At 40.8% G+C, this 14,687-nt stretch overlaps 1 protein-coding gene across 1 annotated transcript in view; it reads right to left on the minus strand.

Moving 5' to 3' along the window:
* LOC127575156 (collagen alpha-1(XXI) chain-like) overlaps nucleotides 1-14,687 on the minus strand; it is a 126,054-nt gene that overhangs the window by 46,557 nt on the left and 64,810 nt on the right. The window contains exons 10-12 of the mRNA XM_052024849.1: nucleotides 10,611-10,655; nucleotides 7,818-7,871; nucleotides 1,751-1,804 (exon numbers count right to left, since the gene is read on the minus strand). Coding sequence (XP_051880809.1) covers nucleotides 1,751-1,804; nucleotides 7,818-7,871; nucleotides 10,611-10,655 — 153 coding nt within the window. The remainder of the gene's footprint in view (nucleotides 1-1,750; nucleotides 1,805-7,817; nucleotides 7,872-10,610; nucleotides 10,656-14,687) is intronic.

Consider the following 14,687-nt stretch of genomic DNA (forward strand, 5'->3'; position numbering starts at 1 on the left):
ACCTAGTCTGTAACAAAGTCAACAGAATGAAGGAATGCTTGGATAAGTGCAGCCTCAATAATACTCAAGAAGTTCAGTCATCCAAGACAAAGCAGCCTGTGTGACTGGCACTCTACTTACAATCCTAAACATTCAGTCCCTCCACCACCATCGCATCATGGCTGTAGTGTGTGCAAGGTCCAAAATGCACTGCCTAAGCTACTTCAACTGCACCTCCCAATCAAGTGCTGTTTAGGATTGACAATAAATGTTGACTGAGCCACAACATACGCATACTGCGAAATGAACTTTTAAAAAGCTAGCACTGTGAAAGCAAAATTAGTTAAAATATAAAATTTTTTAGATTTTAACTTTTGTAAATGATATGTTACCTTGTTGGTGACCTAAAAAATATCTAAAATGATGGTATATGTAGATTCAATCATGATAATTAGAGAAGAAAAGAATGCAAGGCTTTGGCAAAAAAGTAGTACATTGAGCCTGAGTGGATAGTTCTACGAAAGAGTTTAAGATAGGCTTGACAAAAACGTATGAACAAAGTAGATTGGAAAAGGCCATACTGCTCCTTGAGCCTGTTTCAATAAGATAATAACAAGATCTTTATATGAAATTTCACACTCCTTCCCCAAAAATACATGCTTTTCACAATAATCCATCACGAGAAATGTAGCACACAAACAAGGGATGAATATTCATTGATCCAGACTATTGGCAGGACTTTGCACACAACAATCAGCTTAAGAGAAAATCATGAATGAGCTCCCTACTATTTCATGTTCTGTTTCAAGTAAAGCTCTGCTGATGGCAAATTGACTTAGAACATTTTCCCCAGAAAATGTTAGCTTTTTTTCTCCTAACAGATATAAAAGTTCTGCACACACACAAAAATATTAATATTTCATTTGTTAAAATCCCACTATTTTTCCCACTTCTTCTTGTACTGAAGACAAAAGACATGTAGTTGAATGCCAACCTGGGATGGGTACATTTTACGTCAGACAATTTAACAATAGCCTATTTTCTAATCCAAAGACAAAAACTAAGATACTTAAAACACTGATTTTTAAAAATCCTTAAGAAACATTCTTTTTTATCAGTAGCTCCTTATAAATGTAAAATGTTTACTGACAAAATTTGTTCTTCTGCATTATATCCACTTCAAAGTTCATTAGATTATGGATGAAAATAGAAAGGAAACAGATAAGGAGATCAGGAGAGGCTGGACAAACGGGCTCTTTTCTCTGGAGCGGAGGAGGCTGAGGGGTGATCTGTTGGAAGTGTATAAAATTATGAGGGGCAAAGACAGGGTGGACAAGCAATATCTTTTTCCCATTATTGAGCGACCCAATACCAGAGGGCATGCATTTAAGATGAGAGGGGGGTAAGTTCAGAAGAGATTTGAGGGTTAAATTTTTAACTCAGAGATTGGTAGATGCCTGGAATGCGTTGCCTGATAGGGTGGTGGAGGCAAATTCATTGGGGGCTTCTAAGAGGGGCTTGGATGGGCACATGAATGAGAGGAAAATGGAGGGATATGGGCATTCTGTAGGTAAGAGGGATTAGCTATGTCAGCACAACATTGTAGGCAGAAGGGCCTGTTCTGTGCTGTATTGTTCTATGTTCTATAAAGTCCAGCATAAAACTAAGCACTAATCCAGACGCCATTAACGTATCATGTATAGCTTCCGATTAATTCACTAATACGTAAATACTTCATCTTTTGGATTGCAAGTTTCTTTATATACAATACCTTGGACCCTGGTAATCCTCGTGAACCAGATATACCTGGCAGCCCCATTTCACCCTAGTGGAAAAAAAAACTTTCATTATTGATGTAACAAAAAGTTGTTAAATTTATGGAGTTGTATTTATGCTGTGCAAAGATCCTTATGGAATACTTGCTGGGTTTATATAAAAAATCATTTGACTGCAATTTAAGAATAGCACTAATCCAGTTACTTTGATCAAACATTCAATTCTAATATTTGCATGTATAGCAATTCTATCTTAACAAATAAGGAATCACATCCTGATACGTACTATTATTCAATAAATCCCCTTAATACATCATATATCCGAGCATTCACTGAAATCCTTAAGCGTGAACATATCAATTACTTTATTTTGCTCATTTAAGCATTAGCTATTTGTACATTATTCATAACAAATTATTAAAACCAAATACAAAGTAACAGAGCTTAAGTGTTCTAACAGTCTCTACTTACACCACAATGAGACATACAGATATACGATATATAGGATAAATTGAACTGTAATTTCCACTCAAAAGCAACTAGTCTAAAACTAAAGTTGAGTGACAAGACTGATATTAATGGAATTTTGTATTTCATTTATGGTCCTCAAATTATTTTCCATTTCATTGTAAAAAAGTAATGTGAAAAAGCTTACTACATAATGAGAAGAAAAACACAGTTGTGTAGAGAAAGGACAAGAGCAGATTAATATTTTGTGATTTTATAATGTGTCAGCATAGCATAACACTTAAATGAGCAGAGACCTCAAGTGCATAATGATTTAGATTTTAATGCAGCATGCAGGGTTGACGGAGAAGCATGAGCTATGCAATCCTGTAATGGAAGAGAGAATCAAATCTACTGCTTTTAACATGATTTTTGGTGTTTCATTACATTCAAGGTGCTTTATCATGCATTGATGATTTGTTGGCAAAGAATGACAGTCACAATGAACATTAGTATCATGCCCAAAGGAGAAACATTTATGTTATGGTAACTTTACTTCCATGGGCACAGCATTATGCCCATACTAACTAGCTGACATCCAGGCCATTGAGAACAAAGTTGATGAACTAAGGGCAAGACTGACCTACCAAAGAGAACTGAGGGACTGCTGTGTGCTATGTCTCACCGAAACATGGCTGACACCTGTTTCACCTGACTGTGCCATACAACCTGGGGGGTTTTCAATCCACCGAATGGGCCGTACAGTGTCCTTGGACAAAGTTAGAGGCGGAGGCGTCTGCTTCTTAATCAACAACTCGTGGTGCTCGGACATGATGGTTCTGATGAGTTCCTGCTTACCCAGCCTGGAATATCTAACAGTGAAGTGTCGACCATACTACCTGCCACGAAAGTGCACTTCAGCTATCCTGATGGCAGTCTACATCCCAACCCAGATGGACATGAAGCTTGCACTCAATGAACTATACTCTGTGGTCAACAGCCTTGAAACAGGATACCCTGAGGCTCTCTTCGTTATTGCAGGTGACTTCAACCAGACCAACCTCAAGAGTGTGTTATCAAAGTACCACCAGCACATCTCCAGTCCAACCAGGGGCTCTAACACCCTTGACCATTGCTGTACAACCATCAAAGATGTCTTCCGAGCCACCCCTCGCCCTCACTTTGGTAAATCAGACCACCAGGCTGTGCTCCTTCTCCCTGCATACAAACAGAAACCTGAAATGGGAGATCCAGTACAAAAAGTCATGCAGCGCTGGTCTGAGGAAATAGATGAGCTTCTACACGACTGCTTTGAGTCAGTGGACTGGTCCATGTTCAAAGAATCAGCTGACAGCCTCGATGAGTATGTCACCACCATCACAGACTTTATCAGCAAGTGTGTTGAAGACTGTGTACCAAAGAGGACAATATGGGTGGTCCCAAACTGGAAACCATGGATGAACTGGAGATTCACTCCTATTGAAGTCCAGAACTGCTGCATTCCATTCAGGTGACCCTGACCTTTACAAGAAATTGAGATACAACCTCCGTAAAGCTATCAGAGATGCCAAGAGACAATACTAGTTCAAAGTAGAGTCCCAGACCAGACGTCTGTGTGACAGGGTTTACATGCTATCATGGGCTACAAAACAAAGTCGGGCAGCATAGTCAACAATAGCACGCCCCTTCCTGATGAGCTTAACGCATTCTATACATGTTTTGAACAGAAGGGGATTGGTTTGTCACCACCCACCCTGACAGTATCCAGTGCAACTGAACCCGTGGTCACCGGTGAGAGTGTAAGATCAGTTTTCTGGAGAGCGAACCAGAGGAAAACGCCTGGCCCAAATGGTGTCCCTGGCCATGTGCTCAGATATTGTACTGATTAGCTGGTGGGGGTATTTGCAGACATATTTAACCTCTCCCTGCTTCAATCTAAGGTTTCCACCTGTTTTAAGAAGACCACTATCATCCCGGTACCCAAGAAAAACAAGGTAACATGCCTTAATGACTACCGACCGGAGGCTCTGACATCCACCATCATGAAGTGCTTCGATAGGCTGGCACGCATAAACTCCAGCCTCCCAGAAAACCTTAACCCATTGCAATTCGCCTACCGTCGAAACAGGTCTACGGCCAGTGCCATCTCCCTGCCCCTACATTCATCTCTGGAACATCTGCACAGTAAAGACACCTACGTTAGGCTATTATTTATTGCCTACAGCTCCGCCTTCAACACTGTAATTCCAAGCAAACTCATCACCAAACTCCGAGACCTGGGACTCAACACCTCCCTCTGCTACTGGATCCCTGACTTTCTGACCAACAGACCGCAATCAGTGAGGATAGACAGCAACACCTCCAGCACGATTATTATCATCACGGGTGCCCCACAAGGCTGCATCCTCAACCCTCTACTCTACTCCCTATACACTCAAGACTATGTGGCCAGATTCTGTTCTAGCTTCATCTACAAGTTTGCAGGTGATACCACTGTAGTATCTCAAATAACGATAAGTTGGAGTACAGGAAGGAGATAGAGAACTTAGTGACATGGTGCAATGACAACAATCTTCCCCTCAATGCCAGCAAAACAAAAGAGCTGCTCATTGACTTCAGGAAAGGGGGTGGTGTACATGCACTTGTCCACATCACTGGTGCTGAGGTTGAGAGCTTCAAGTTCCTAGGAGTGAACATCATCAATAACCTGTCCTGGTCCAACCATGTAGATGCCATGGCCAAGAAAGCTCACCAGTGCCTCTACTTCCTCAGGAGGCTAATGAAATTTGGCATTGTCCCCTTTGACACTCACCAACTTTTATTGATGCATCATGGCCTGGTATGGCAACTGCTCTGTCCAGGACCACAGGAAACTGCAGAAAGTTGTGGACACAGCCCAGCACATCATGGAAACCAGCCTCCCCTCCATGGGCTCTGTCTATACCTCTCGCTGGCTTTGTGAAGCAGCCAACATAATCAAAGACTCCACCCACTTGGGATATTCTCTCTTCTCCGCTCTCCCATCAGGCAGAAGATACAGGAGCCTGAGGGCACATACCACCAGGCTCAAGGACAGCTTCTATCCCACCGTGATAAGACTATTGAATGGTTCCCTTATACAATAAGATGGACTCTTGACCTCACAATCTACCTTGTTATGACCTTGTACCTCATTGTCTACCTGCATTGCACTTCCTCTGTAGCTGTGCCACTTTACTCTGTATTCTGTTATTGTTTTTACCCTATACTACCTCAATGCACTGTGTAGTGAATTGATCTGTACGAATGGTATGCAAGATGTTTTTCATTGTACCTTGGTACAAGTGACAAATAATAACCAATACCAAAATCTGTGCCACACTGTTTTGAAAAACATAAGCACTGATCTAAGAACCTCTAATATACCTGGAAGCAAATACAGAGGTAATGTCAGGTGCAAACAGGACACCTAAGGCAATTTTGCCTTTGCGTTTGTTTAAAAGCAATGATCAAGGATAGAAGATAGTGCTATTTAACAGTGCCTGCATGTCATTGCTGGGTATCATTAAATCTGGCATAATGCTTTCTTCACGTGACAATTTATGAGACTAAACCCTCACAATATCAAATCATTTATCAGGCTTCTGCAAAAAAATAGACACAAGCTAGAGGTAAAGATAGAGAGATACATAGAAGACAATGGAAAAGAAGCATGTCTGGCCAGTTTGAGATGACGTGTGGGTGCATGCGAGTGTAAATACACCACAGACCAGTTAGACTGAAAAATTTGTTTCTCTGCTGCATTTCTTTGTAAAAAGAATTTCCAGACGCCTCAATAACTTCAGTTGATCTCTGCAATACATCTAGTGTGAGCCTCTAGAATCTTTGCTGGAACTTCCAGCTTCAGTGAAAAAACATAACAGGATATTAGATCGGCCATCCTATCCTTTGACTTTCATCCACAAGATGCTCCTTGAGTTAGATCAACAGAGGTAGCTGCGCTAGATATCCTGGAACCACAATAGCTTGAGATGAACCTTGTATCAGGAATAATTTTGTCTGAGACATCTTCAGATAATTAGTTGAAGTAGCTTAGGTAGCTGCATACAGGTCTGAAGCTCCCTTAAATCTGGAGCTGGAGGGAACCATTAAAAAAGAAGTTCAATGCTATTCTACAGAGAAATAGTAACATCCATATAAGCATTTTGCAGCCAACTATTGCTTCAAGTATGTTCGGAGATGTTACTGCTCAGCACCATTACAGATTGAATAGATGCAGCTGGATTGTGCCAATGTGTTTTTTGGCTGAACTTTAAGCCATACATTGAAATAGTGTTAGGTGTCCCTATGGAAGCTATTAATCTCTTTAGAATGTGTAACTGGTATCATGATGTTGCAGAAATCTCCTAAACTTGTACTTTCTAAAGAGTGTTCTAGAAGTTTTTGGAGACTTCATACTTTATGTTGGAAATGTGGGTAGTGAGCACATCTCACTTGTACAATAGCATAATGGCATCTCTGGAAACTATCTATGCAGTAGTTCAAGGCTCCTGAATTATGGTTCTTTCAGAATATATATTCCTCAACTCGTCAGCTGAGGGTGATCAGTTCTCCACCTTCATAAAGGAATAATGCACTACCTCTCATCCACTTCTAAGTTCTTATTCTCTTGAATACTCACTAAGCCACTTAGTGAAAGTCCTTTTGACTCACTAACTACTTCTAACTATTTCTTCCTTGAGCACTAACCCTGGAACAATGCTGGTGCAGATATTAGTGGTTGGATCAGCCTGGACCTGGCCCATTGCCTGAACTCACTGCCTGTTGATTCTGCCCACACAGACTTAAATTTTCTGGTTCGGGGGCCAAATGAACTGATCCTCAACAACTTTCTGTTGTGCTTCCAAATTTTCCTTAAACAAATGCAGCTTGTCTACATCCTCCTCAGTAAATTTCTTGAAGGAAAGTAGTTTTTGTATGGAAAAAAATCATAGCTTAACATAGTGACATAACACAGATGTATGAATGGAACTGGATTTTCCTGCATTTGCACCAACTGCGCCTGGATGTACTCACCAGTGCTAGATTTGCAGATCTAAATTTGCTGATCCTCTGCACCTGGGAGCTGGATGGCCTCAGATAGTATAATCCTTAGGTCTAGCCCAACAGCTTTAACAGAATTCATTTATGTTCATTAAAAATGATTAAAAACTAAAACTAAAGTAAAATAAGTGTAATACTTGGAAATCCCAGTACAGTCAAGCTCTGCTGGTGCATTCATTGCGAAGTTTTGCAATGGAATACAGGATGCAGTCTCTATGATTTTGATGAGTTCAAGTCTGAACACCAAGAGTCATACAGTGATATAGCACGGAAACAGGCCCTTCAGCCCACTGACCATCAGCCACCCATTAACACTAATCTTACATTAACCCCATTTCTTATTCTCAGTTTTCTTTGGAAATGCTGAGCATAGCTGGGAAGATTCACCTTACTATGAATAAAAGAATAATTTTCTAAGTTAGATTGCACAAAAAAAATCAAGTTTCTATGAATAATCATGAGTCATTATGGGGTCTGTTTTGGTATTTATCTAATTAGAATTTACGTTACTTAAGTTACTATAAGATAGTTTACCATTGCTCCAGGAGGCCCACTATCTCCTTTTTTGCCAGGAAGTCCATCTTCTCCCTGTAATAAATGATAGAAAAACTGTTTTTGGAAAATATTTTATTTTTAATTATGTTCAACTAAAATTATAGCTATTGCTGCACCATAGGTATCTGTTTCCCTTCTGAAATGTTGTCGATTTTTCCCTGTCTCTAGGCTCAATATTGCTCCTGATAAAAGTCATAGTATTATTCAAAAAAGAGAAAGCTGATTTCCTCAGGATCTGTAAAAAATTATCTTTCAACCAACATTACTTAAAATAGATTAGTTTTTATTACCTCCCATATTGTGTGATCTTGCCATACACTTTCTGGAGTTAAATTGACCCATTATTGTTTAACCAGAGATGCCACATTGTTGATCCATCTTGATCTCTTCCTTAGGATCTCACTATTACAGAAACCACTTCTCGGCCATTTTGATTCACTCCACATAATGCCAAGAAATGGCTGGGAGCACTAGATATAGAAAAGGGCTTGATACCTGACAAATTGCCATTGACTAGCCATGTCTCCAAGCAAGCTATTCTTACAAAGCCAAAATACAAACATTTACTTGACACAGTGTAATGTTGCTCAGGTATGTCCTTTCCATTCAAAAGTAGATCAAATCCAATCTGGCTAATTAATGCCCATCAGCCTATTTTTAACCACCAATAAAGTGATGAAAGAGATCATCAAAAGTGTTATTGAGGCACACTTATTAATAACCCGCTTGCTGATGCTCTGTTTGGTTTACCACTGCATAAGAGTTGAATTCTAAAGGTGAGGTAAGAGTGGCCTGCCCTTGATATTAAGGCAGCAAATGATTGTCTGTGGTAAAAAGGAGTTTTAGCATTAGAGTTAATGGGAATCAAGGGGAAAAGTCCTGAAGTCATACTACATTCAAATGATGCTAGTTTGTTGTAGGTCAATCACCATACCCTTAGGATATCATTGAAGGAGTTCCTCAATGTATGTCCTAGGTGCAACTGCTATTTGCCATCTGTCACTCCATACCTAAAATTAAACAGGTCTTGCTGTATGGGACATGGACTATTTTGTCATTTGAAAACTTGCAAATGAAATTGAATATTGTGCAATCATCAGTGGACACCTTCACTTATCATGGAAGTCAGGTCACTGATGAGCAGCTGAAGATGTCTGAACTAGAATACTACCCTAAAAATTCATTGTGGCAATGCCCTGGCCCTATGATGTTTAACCATCATCAACCACAAACATCTTTTTCATGCTAGGTATGAACCAGCCTACTAGGTATGAGCCAGCCCATTAACTTTAATTTTACTAAGAATCCTTGAGGCTACTCCATTAAATGCTGCCTTGACATCGAGGACAGACACTCTCATCTCACCTCTGGAATTTAGTCCTATTGTCCATATTTGAGACTGTCAATAATTAGATCTGGAGCCAAAATCCTGACAAAATCATAAGTAAGCATCAGTGAGTATGTTATTGGTGAATATTTTTGGCTTGATAACACTTTTGATCACCCTTTCCATTACTTTGCTTAAGGTATAGAGTAGACTAATGAGTGATAATCAGTTGAATTCGTTTTTCTTGCTTTTGAATACATGACAGATATAGGCAATTTTTCACACTGTTAGGTATAGGTGTGACAATTCTTCTGGAACAGTCTGGCTAGACGCACAGCTAGTTCTGTGACACAAGCCTTCAGCATTACACCTGGGATGTTGTCGGGAGACAAAGTGAATGGTTGAATGCAGTTGTTACTTGATATAATATGCAGGGAAGTGAATTGGCTGAAGACCAGCATTGAGACGGTAGGCCCTCAGAGGAAAACCATGCTGGGCCACCACTCTGCATAATGATCTCTCTGAAAACATCAGCTTTGTTTCTTGCACTTACATGCTTGGCTTGCTGGTAATAGAAAGCCACTCCCCTATTTTGCAAGCATGTAATCCTGAACTCCAGCTTTAATAAATGGAGGGGTCATTTTGAGGTATGCCAAATGCTGCACCTGACATCGATTTCCACATTCCTCATTGAACCAGGATTGGTTTCCTGGCAAGATGGCATAGTAGAATAAGGGCTATGTCATGAGCATAGATTGTAGTTGCTGGTCTCTCAGCCTCATGAGTACTCTGTAGCACACATAAATCAGTCCTGTAAATATCCCAGTCAGTACGATGTAAGTGCTAAACATGATGTAGGAAGCTGTTTTCAGTGTGCAGAAGTATTACCTTCACACTAAACGCAGCATATCATCTCCACAGTGATTGTATGGTGGGCATTCTTGCCAACACTGTCATTACAACAGGTGGATTGATGAGGAGGAAATAAAATAGGCTTATCCTTCATGATGATTCTCTAATCTACTGCTGGCAGCTCTGTACCTTAAGACTCAGCTAGCTTGGTTGGCATGAATATTTCTGAACCAATTTTGTTAATATATTCTGAGATTTCTCTCCCCCACACCCCCTGCCTTCCATAAAGACACTCTGTCCCCTTGCTACTCATCACTGTTTTTTCCAAAATGAGAGAAGCCAGTGGGTGCAAAACAGAAGGATATTTTCTTTCCCTTACAGTTGTATAGCTGTAGCTCCTTTATACAAGAGAGGTTATCTCTGTCTGTGCTCATCTCTCTCAAACCTGTTGATTTTTAGCTGAACTTCATACCATTCTAAAATACTGAGTGTAATAAACCACTCAGATGACTCCAATGCAGCATTGCTACTTGTGATAAAATCAGTTTAAAGTAATTAAAAGCGAGAAGAGTACGTCAAAGTTATATACAAACCTTGTGACCCATTGGCCCCATACGTCCTGGCATTCCTGGGATACCCTAAAATGAAACATGCAACAAAATTATTAATTTTGATAATACCATTGAATTTAAATTTAAATTATTCAACTGTTTTGACTGCATAAACAATAATACATTAGCACTAAAGTAAAATCTTATAATATTTGAATAAAGTGGTTATGATTGTTATGAGGGAAAGGAAACACAGATTTATTCTTCCATATTGGATTTAAGAAACAATGAATAATTAAAAGTTGACATTCAATGGAAAAATTAATTCTGTCTTGCTAGGTTCCCTTGAGGGAAACATTTAATTGTTAAAAAGATGTTCTACTTGGGATTTTCATCTGGTACATTTAATGCAAATCCAATGTTCTTTGCATTGTAAAATGTTATTGCCCTGCACATCTCCTTTGAACTTACCCCCTCCCACCTTAGATCAATGTCCTCTAGAATCGGACATTTCAACCCTAGGAAAAAGATACCAGCCATCTACTCTATCTATGCCTCTCATAATCTTATAAACTTCTATCAAGTCTCCCCTCAGCCTTCGCCGCTCCAGAGAAAACAACCCAAGTTTGTCCAACCTCTCCTTATAAGACACACCCTCTAATTCATGCCAGCATCCTGGTAAACCTCATCTGCATGCTCTCCAAAGACTCCTCATTCTTCTTATAATGGAGCGACCAGAATTGAAAGCAATACTCCAGATGCGGCCTAATCAGAATTCTATAAAGCTGCAACGTAACTTCCCTACTCTTGAACTAAGTGCCTTGACTAATAAAGACAAGCATGCCAGAAAACTTTACCACCCTATCAACGTTTGCAGCCACTTTTAGGGTATGGACTTGGACCCCAAGTTCCCTCTGTACATCAACACAGTTAAGAGCCTTATCATTAACAGTGATCTCCCCAAGTGCAACACCTCACAGTGGCCCAATTAAGCTCCATCTGCCATTTCCCCACCCACATCTGCAACTGACCTATATCCTGCTGTATCGTTTGGCAATCTTCTACATTATCCACAACACCACCAATCTTTGTATCAGCTATGAACTTACTAACCCATCCATCCATATTTCCATCCAGTTCATTTATACATAAATAGCAGAGGTCCCAGTACGGATTGCTGCGGAACACTACTAATCAAGGACCTCCAGCCAGAATAAGTCCCATCGACCACTACCCTCAGTCTTCTATTGACAAGCCAATTCTGAATCCAAATGGCTAAGTCCCTGTAGATCCCATGCATCTTAATCTTCTGGATGAGCCTACCATGAGGGACCTTGTCAAATCCATGTAGACAACATACACAGCTCTACCTTCATCAATCACTTCCATCACCTCCTCGAAAAACTCAATCAAGTTAGGAAGGCATGACGCCCCGCACAAAGCCACGCTGACTGTCCCTAATTAGGCCATGGTTTTACAAATGCCTGTAAATTCTTTCCCTAAGAATCCTCTCCAGTAGCTTCCCTACCACTGATGTGAAACTCACCGGTCTATAGTTTCCAGAATTATACCTATTTCCCTCCTTGAACAATGGAATAACATTAGCTACTTGCCAGTCCTCTGAGACCTTGCCTGTGGCTCGAGAGGAAATAAAGATCATAGTCAAGGCCCCAGCAAGCTCACCTCTTGCCTCCCTCAATAACTTGGGGTATAACCCATCAAGCCATGGGGATGTATCCACCTGAATGCTCTTTAAGAGACCCAAGACTACCTTTTTCTTTATGTCAAATGCCCTAGTATATTAGCACTCTCCACACTGATCTCACTATCCTCCACGTCCTTCTCCTTGGTAAATACCGACGTAAAGTACTCACTTAGGACCTTGCCCACATCCTCCACCTCCAAGCATATGTTCCCTCCTTTATCCTACCTTCTCCCTAGTTATCCTCTTGCTCTTGATGTATGTGGAAGGGTGGGTTAGTAAGTTTGCTGATGACATGAAGGTTGGTGGTGTTGTCGATAGTGTAGAAGGTTGCTGTAGATTACAACAGGACATTTATAGGATGCAGAGCTGGGCTGATAAGTGGCAGATGGAGTTCAACCCAGATAAGTGTGAAGTGATATGCTTCGGAAGATCGAATTTGAAGGCAGAATACAAGGTTAGTGGCAGGACTCCTAGCAGTGTGGAGGAACAGAGGGATCTTGGGGTCCACATCCATAGATCCCTCAAGGTTGCCACGCAGGTCAATAGGGTTGTTAAGAAGGCATATGGTGTGTTGGCCTTCATTAGTCGGGGTATTGAGTTCAAGAGCTGCGAGATAATGTTGCAGCTCTTTCGAACTCTAGTTAGGTCACACTTGGAGTATTGTGTTCAGTTCTGGTCGCCTCATTATCGGAAGAATGTGGAAGCTTTAGAGAGGGTGCAGAGGAGATTTACCAGGATGCTGCCTATGAGGATAGGTTGAGTGAGCTAGGGCTTTTCTCTTTGGAGAGAAGGAGGACAAGAGGTGACTTGAAAGAGGTGTACAAGATGATAAGAGGCATAGATTGAATGGACAGTCAGAGACTTTTTCACGGTGAAAATGGCTAATGGGAGGGGACATAATTTTAAGGTGATTGGAGGAAGGTATAAGGGGAATGTCAGAGGTAAGGTTTTTACATAGAGAGTGGTGGGTGCATGGAACGCACTGCCAGCAGAGGGTGTGGGAGCAGATACATTAGGGACATCTAAGAGACTCTTAGATAGCCACATGAATGATAGAGAAATGGGAGGGAAGGGTTAACATTTAGGAGGGAAGGGTTAGATAGATACTAGAGCAGGATAAAATGTCGGCACAACATTGTGGGCTGAATTGCCTGTACTGTGCTGTAGCATTCTATGTATAGAATGCCTTGGGATTCTCTTTAATCCTACTTGCCAAAGACTTTTCATGGCCCCTCCTGGCTCTCCTAATACCCTTCCTGAGTTCTCTTCTAGCTTCTTTATAATCCTCAAGGGCTCTGTTTGATCTTAGCTTCCTAAACCTTACATACACTTCCTTTTTCTTCTTGACTAAATTCACCACCTCTCTCGTTATGCAAGTTTCTTTACCTTGCCATCCTTGTCATTCCTTCTCACTGGAACATACCTGCCCTGTACTCTGTGCAGTTGGTCTTTAAACACCCTCCACATGTCAGATGTGGACTCGCCCAAAAACAGCTGCTCCCAATTAACTCTTGCTAGTTCCTGCCTAATACACTTGTAATTTGCCCTGCTCCAATTTAATACTCTCTCGCAAGGTCTGTACTTATCCTTATTTATAGCTATCTTAAAACTTAAGGAGTTATGATCACTGTTTCCTAAATGTTCTCCCACTGAAAAGTCAGTCACCTGGCCAGGCTCATTTCAAACACCAGATCCAGTATGACCCTCTCCTCTCGTTAGCTTATCTACATACTGATTTAAGAAACCCTCCTGGGTGCACCTAACACATTCTGCCCCATTTAAACCTCTTGCACTAAGGAGGTCCTGCCTGTATTGGGGAAGTTTAAGTCACCCATGACAACAACCCTTTTTTACACCTTTCCCTAATCTGCCTGTATATCTGTTCCTCAATGTCCCGGTGGCTACTGGGGGGTCTGTAGTATAACCCCATCACTGTGATTGCACCTTTCTTATTTTTGAGTTTTACCCATATGGACTTAGTGGATGAGCCATTGATTGTTTCCTTTCTGAGTGCAACTGTGATATTATCCTGATTAATAGTGCAACTCCATCCCCCCTGCACGTTTACCCCCCTCTCTATCTTTTCTAAAACATTAAAACCCTGGAACATTAAACATCCAGTCCCGTCCCTGTCTCAACCAAATCTCTATAATGGCCACAACATCATAGTTCCATGTACTGATCCATGTTCTAATTTCATCACCCTTAGCATTAATTCTCATAGCACTGAAATAAACATACTTCAACCTGTCCGTCCCATCGTGTCTATTACCTTGCTCCTGCCTGTCCTTCCTTATAGACTTACTGGTCATGACATCTACCTTCCTCTCAATCCTTCCACATTCTGACCTGGTGTTCTGGTTCCCATCATGATTTCATTATACCTTTCATGATTTTAAATACCTCTACCACAT

The sequence above is a fragment of the Pristis pectinata genome, chromosome 10 (genome assembly GCF_009764475.1).
Source record: "Pristis pectinata isolate sPriPec2 chromosome 10, sPriPec2.1.pri, whole genome shotgun sequence".
In the NCBI taxonomy this organism is placed as follows: domain Eukaryota; kingdom Metazoa; phylum Chordata; class Chondrichthyes; order Rhinopristiformes; family Pristidae; genus Pristis; species Pristis pectinata.